Source organism: Molossus molossus, unplaced genomic scaffold, assembly GCF_014108415.1.
Source record: "Molossus molossus isolate mMolMol1 unplaced genomic scaffold, mMolMol1.p scaffold_m16_p_14, whole genome shotgun sequence".
Taxonomy (NCBI): Eukaryota; Metazoa; Chordata; class Mammalia; order Chiroptera; family Molossidae; genus Molossus; species Molossus molossus.
In genome coordinates this window covers 19,493,237-19,500,189 of record NW_023425349.1, presented here as the reverse complement: position 1 = coordinate 19,500,189, position 6,953 = coordinate 19,493,237, and the positions used below count along the sequence as shown (strand labels likewise).

The 6,953-nt window shown below is 45.7% G+C and overlaps 1 protein-coding gene across 2 annotated transcripts in view; it reads left to right on the top strand.

The window, feature by feature from the left end:
- The first annotated feature begins 665 nt into the window (after positions 1-665).
- The window catches only part of RGS3 (regulator of G protein signaling 3), a 121,349-nt gene continuing 115,061 nt past the window's right edge, over positions 666-6,953 (top strand). For both annotated transcript variants that reach the window (XM_036260445.1, XM_036260448.1), the window contains exon 1: positions 666-744. In XM_036260445.1, coding sequence (XP_036116338.1) covers positions 666-744 — 79 coding nt within the window. The remainder of the gene's footprint in view (positions 745-6,953) is intronic.

Genomic DNA, 6,953 nt, shown 5'->3' with positions numbered 1-6,953 from the left:
CAGGCTGCTCCAGTCTGGACCTGTGCCAGGCTGTTCTCATCCAAGAGGAGGCGCAAGAGGGAGATGGAGGGGGCAGGGTTTGGGATGGGGCTGCAACCTGGTGGGTGGGCCCATCTAAGTGGGGAGAACACAAGATCCAAAGCCCCCTGGGCCAGGAGGGTGCTCCCTTGCCGTTGTTCAGGTCTGGTGATTACAGGTCTGAGCCTCAAAAGCAGGTTACAAACCCGGCTAATTGCTGGCCTGAGGGGACTGGATGAGCAAGCCAAGCATAACCGAGTGGGCTGCTCAGGGGCCACGCCTCTCCTGGGGACGGCCCTCCAGCCTGGAGGTCCTGGAGCCAGGAGCCCTGGCGTGGCCGCCCGGCCAGTGGGCTTCTGGGGAGGATTGCCAAACAGGCCGAGGTGGCTGTCCCCGCAGCTGGGGCACCAGCGCCTGGCCGCCTCTGGCCGGCGTCTGCTCAGTCAGGTGGAAACCTTCTCATTCAAACCAGCGCCGGCCAATCAGGGCCCGGCGCGCCCGCCAGTTCAAACGCGCAGCCGGGCCTCAGGCTCCCGCCTCCCAGACTCCCGCGGCGCCGGGAGAGTGAACCTGCTGCCTAGGTTACCGTGGAGCAACACAGACGCCCGCTCGGGTTACAGGCGCTGGCCGGGCAGGAGCTGGCAGCCATGGAGCACTCCCTGCACCGAGTCTCCCTTGGGAGCCGGCGTGCGCACCCGGGCTTGTCCTTCTATCTCACCACCTTTGGTAAGTGCCTGCTGCAGCCGGCTGCCAGGGCTGCTGCACCCTGCTCTCAGCGCCCGAAAGGGAGCCCCATGGTGATGGGCGAGGCTGGGAGCAGGAGATCCCTCCCTTTGGGTGCACCTTCTCTGACCCCGTCCTTCTGTGGTTGCCCAGGAGGGGCTCAGGCACAGGCTCAGGCCTGGCAAGCCACTGGGCACCACCTGCTGCCCGGTCACTGGTGCCAAGTGCATTTGGTTCTGCCTCACTTGGCTGGTATAATCACGCCCCAGTTAATCTTTCAGAGACCCAGGTTGTCACCACTGAGTTTTCCCATTAGAAAGCAGCTCAGGGTTTAATCAGGGCCTTGTTACTACATCTCCTGAGCCCTCTGCAGGGTCAGCCCAGGTGGCCCTGGCTCCTTGTGGGCTCACCTTAGAAGCTATAGTGTGACCGCTCTAGTGGATACCTGGCCCGCAGTAGAGATGGGAGAATTCTCTCCTCCAGGAGTGACCAGGCTCTCAGGAGGGTCACAGGGCTGCCCTGGGGTCTCGAGGTGGAAAGCAATGGGCAGTAGGCTCCTGCTCCCATGCCTCCCCAGTAGCAGTTGGGCAGCAGCTGCCCCCACCCCCACCCCCGGTCTGGACAAATCTAGACTTCCAAGTAGCTATCGTAAAGATAACAGCCCTGTCCTAGAATACAGCCCTTCACAGCTCTCCATTGGTTTCCTCACCAGTTCTGCAACTCCCTGTGGAGAGGGGGTCGTACTTCCTCTGTGAAGACTTGAGATCCAGAGAGAGGGAGGTCTCCCAGTGAGTCAGTGACAGAGTTGGTACCTGGACTGAAGCCTTCTGAGACAACCTGCCCAGCATAATTTTTTTGAATTCTCATACAATTTTCTTTATGAAGGTTGGGGCCGTTACTGCAACATGCCTGGACTTTGCTCAGAACTCAAAGACAGAGCACTCCAGGAGTCGGGCCCTTCCTGCAGCCCCGGCCTTCCTGCTCTCAGACTTCCTGTCAGCACATTGGCTCTTCACAACCTGCTTTCTTCCCTAGGGGCAAAAGACGTGATGGAAAAGCAGTGTCTTGGCTCCCAGAAATGGCCTGTGGTCTGGCCTCCTGGACTTCACTGGTCTAGTTGGTGGAGGATAATGAGAGTAACTAGCCACCATTTGTTGAGCACCTACCATGTGTCATGCCTTGTGCCACGCGCTATACCGGCATTATCTCATTTAGTTCTTCCAACACTTGGAGGCAGTTCTTGTTAACCTCCCTGGGATGTGGGATGTACCAGACAGGGAGGTGTCCAGGATGATCTGAGTTGGATCAGGAGTGTCGGAGCTGTGAGGCCCTGTTACCTTAGCTGTGTGCTGCTTAAAAAGTAAAACTATGCTTCATTGTTTTTTCTTCTGTATATCATGGCAAGATGTACTCATCACTGAAAACTTAGTGAAAAAAATCACCTGTGATCTGACCCCCCAGAAAAGACCATTGTTAACATTTTGGGTTATATCCACCCAGACTTATTTCTGTGTGTGTATGAGGGACTGTTGTGCCTAATTTTAACAAAATTGAGATCATATTGTTTTTTTTTTTGTTTTTTTTTTTAATCCTCACCTGAGGGTATTTTTCCATTTTTTGTACAGATAGAATGGGAGGGAGAGAGAGGAAGGGAGAGAGAGAGAAACATCGATGTGAAGGGACACATCGAGTGGCTGCCACCCACACAACCAACCAGGGCCGGGGACAAACTGCAACCGAAGTACGTGCCCTTAGCGGGAACCGAACCCGGGTCTCTCCGGACCGCAGGCCGACACTCTAACCGCTGAGCCAAACTGGCCAGGGCTTGAGATCATATTGTAAAGACAGGTTTGCAACCCACTTCTTTTCCTGGCTGTATGGTGTGACTATTTAGTTGCATTAGTTCACATGCTTCTATTGAATTAATCTCCCAGCCAGATCCAGGCAGTTAGGGAGGGTCTAGCCTAGCCATGGCTTCAGGGCTGGGTCCCAGGGGTGTCAGGGAAGGTTGCTGCTTGAACCAGTGACCGACCTGCGTGTGCATTGGGCAGGAAGGAACCTGGTGGGGTGGGAAGCCTCCTGCTCTTATGTATGGAGTCTCTTCTCTAATCTCCCCAAAGACACTGCTTGACACTGGAAAAGTTCTCCCGTTTCCTGAATTAACTGCTTTCTTGAAAAAAGCCACCCCTATTCGAGGCTGCTGACTTTCTTCATACATCCAGTCATCTTTGCCTGTCTGCTCATGAATGAAGAGTCATGTCAGTGGTTACTAATGTGGCCAATTATCAGAAGCTCCTGGGAGCCTGTTAAAAAAACAGATTCCTAGCCCTGGCCAGTTTGGCTCAGCGGTTGAGCGTCGGCCTGCGGACCAGAGAGTCCTGGGTTCGGTTCCTGCTAGGGGCACGTACCACACACACACAAAAAATACAGATTTCTAGAATCTTCTCCTAGAAATCCTGGTTTACTAGGTCTGGGGCAGAGCCTGATAATCTATAGTTTTAAGAAGCCACAGAAGTACTTTGGCAATTAAGCAGGTTTGGAAGCTATGGATTCAGAGTCAGTTTGGGTTGCCAACACGGACTCCCTTAACAGGAAGGTCTTTGCTAAGCTTTCCTTAGCTCACTGGCCTTTATTATTAAAAAAATTTTTTTTCTTTATTGATTTTAGAGAGAGAGGAAGGGAGAGGGAGAGAGAGACAGAAACATCAATGAGAAAGAACATCAATTGGTCACCTCCCACATGCCCCCCACTGGGGATTGGGCCCACATCCTGGGCATGTGCCCTGACTGGGAATCGAACTGGCGACCCTTTGGTGCATGGGTGGACCCTCAACCACTGAGCCACACTGGCCAGGCGAGACAAATTATTTTGACCAGAATTCTCTTCAGGGACAGTACTGTATGGTATAAGCGGTTTATATATTGTGTGTGTGCATGCTCACGAGTATAAACCTTTGTCCCCCAATAAGGGGTATGTTCAAGTAACATTAATTGGCCAACCATTGCCTTCTAAGGAGGTGACCTGGCTTTGGTGGGGGAGAATATGTAAACTGGGACTAGAACCAATTTACTCCAGAGGAATTTTTATTTACAAGAAATAATGTAATTTGAAGAAGCCGTTATAGGTATACATAAATTTTTTTTCTTCAGGATTATATCTTCTAATGTTATTAGTATATTTGCTAACATGATTTTTAAAAATCTCAGTAGTTTTATTGAGATATAACACTCATACATATAATCAACTCATTTAAAGTGTGCAATTAAATGGTTTTTGTATATTCGCAGAGTTCTGTAACCATTACCACATTCAAGTTTAGAAAATTTTTATCACTCCAAAAAGAAACATTGTACCCTTTAGCTTATTACTCCTAATTTCTAGTCCCCACTCTTGGCCAATTCTAAACAATCACTAATCTATTTTCTAGCTCCATAAATGTGCCAATTTTCGACATTTCACATAAATGGAATCGTATGTGGTTTTTTGCGTGACTGCCTTCTTTCACACAGTGTAATATTTTTAAGGTTCACTCATGTTGTAGCATGTGTTAGCCCTTCATTCATTTTTTAATATCTGAATAAATATTTCATTGTAGGGATAGACCACATTTTGTTTATTCTTTCATTAGTTGACAGACATGTGGATTGTTCCTGTCTTCTGGCAGTTACGAATAATGCTCTGCTATGAACATTCATGTACAAGACTTTATGTGGACAAATATTTTCAGTTCTCTTGGGTATATACCTAGGAGTAGAATTGCTGGGTCAGATGGTAACTCTAGGTTTAACTGTTTGAGGAACTGCCACTCTTTTTCAAAGGGGATGCACTATTTTACACCCCATCCGCAGTGTCCGAGGGCTTTGATTTCCCCGCAAGCTCACCAACTCTTGCTGTCATTTGACTCTGATTCTCGCCAGCCTGTGAGTGTGAAACTGGTATCTCCTTGTGGCTTTGATTTGCATTTCCCTGATGATCAGTGATATTGAATAAGTTTTCATGTACTTACTGGCTATTTGTATATCTTCTCTGGAGAAAAGTTGAATCAGATCCTTTGCCCATTTTTTAAATTGGGCTACTTGTCTTCTTGTTGAGTTTTGAGAGTTCTTTATATATTCTAGATACAGGTTTCTTATCCAGAAGCCTCATGTTTGATGTGTAGCTTTTTTTATCATTCAGTTCAAAATATTTTCTAATTTTAATAGTTATTTCTTCTTGAACCCATGGATTATTTAGAAGTATATTTCTTAATGTCCAAATATTGGGGATTTTCTAGTAATCTTTTTATTCTTCATCTTATACTTTGCTCAGAAAATTCTCTGCAACTTTTCAGTCCTTTCATGGCTCAGCACATAGTTTTTAGAAATGTTCTGTGTGTACTTGCAAAGATTTGCAGTGGTTGGGTGTAGGCTTCTTTGCAGATGTTGGGTTTAGATCAAGTTTGCTAATTATGTTGTTTAAATATTATATATCCTTGCTGACCCCCCCATTAGTTCTGTCAATTAATGAGAGAGGCATGTAAAATTCCTACTATAATTGTAAATTTGTCTGTTTCTCATTATATTTCTGTCAGTTTTGCCTTTATATATATATATATTTTAATCCTCACCTGAGGACATTTCTGCATCCATCTTCAGATAGAATAGGAGGGAGGGAGAGGGGGAGAGAGAGAGGGTAACATCGGTGTGAGAGAGATACATTGACTGGTTGCCACCCACACGACCCCAACTGGAGCGAGGACAAACTGCAACCTAGGTACGTGCCCTTAGTGGGAACCGAACCCAGGACTCTCTGGTCTGCAGGCTGACGCTTTAACTGCTGAGCCAAACCGGCCAGGGCGCCTTTATATATTTTGAAGAAATATTAAGAGCACACACATTTAAAATTATCTTTCTGGTGAATTGAGGCTTTTATTATAACAAAGTATTTTATTATTATGAGGGTTTTTATTGTTACGAAATCTTCTTTTTTATTTCTAGTGGAGATAAATTCCACTTTTGTTGACATTAACATAGCCACCCAGCTTTCTTTTGGTTCATAATTGCTTGGCAGATCTTTTTCCATTCTGTTTCTTTCAATCTTTCTGTTTCTTTGTGTTTTAGGTGCTGTGTCCATTATAGATGGTAGGCACAGAGTTGTTATTTTTTTTCTTAATGCAGACCTGGGATGATATCTTCCTTCAAAAAGATCTTTATTTACTTCTGTCAGGTGCTTGAGGTCACTAGCAATCTGAAATAATCTTAATTGAGTGTTAGGGATTGAGATTGTTTGAAGTTGAGCTGCAGTCCCTTGAGGAGCTATGTCTCATCATGTTAACTCTATTTCTCAGGATTAAGCCTTTAGGGTTCCGATCCAAAAGGTGGGGGCTCAGAAGGACCCCACCTCTGGGCAGGCCCTGATCTCCAACTCCTGTTCCTCTGGTCCCAAGAGGCAGAGAGAAACTGCTCAGCCTCTCAGCCTTTTAGTCACCTCTCTGGAATTTGTAAACACTCTCCGGAGAAAATTAGCTCAGGAAATCATTAAACGTAATTTCATAGACCACCATTCCCTTAGATCTTGCTCTGTAGTTCCTCTTTATCTTGTTACATTTCCAAGAATCTGCTTTTAAATATTTTGTTTGGTTTTCTGGATTTCCTCAGTGAGTCTGTCATCTCAGAAATAGAAGTCCTCTTCATATGCTTTCTAATATTTCTGAGTTGTCCCCCCCGCCCCTTTCTCCTCTCCTATCATTTCAGCGGGAGTGCCTTCTGTTTGCCAGCTGCTTCATATACAGTAGTTCTCAGTTTTACAACAGTCCTACTAGAACTTTCTTCTTCTTCTTCTTTCCATTGTACAGATGAGGAATCTGAAGATGTAGTGATTAAGGATCATTGGTGGTGGAACCAGGATTCAAACCAGATCTTACTGACTCCAAAACCCAAGTTTTGCTCATAGTTCCATGGCTTCAGTCTTGTGTTTTCCATATTAAACTTGTTCTGCTGGGAAACTTAATTTGACAGTGAAAAAAATCCCACAAGTATAAAACATAATGAAAATAAATTATTGACTCCGTTGTGTGGCTTAAAGCTATTCACAAGCACATAATAGACACTCATCATTATGAAAAAAACATATTAACTATGGAAAAAAGTCTGTAATATGAAGTAGACAAAAATGCTGAGTAATTTACAAAATGTGGTAAACTGACAATTTGGAATTAAAATGATATGACTTTA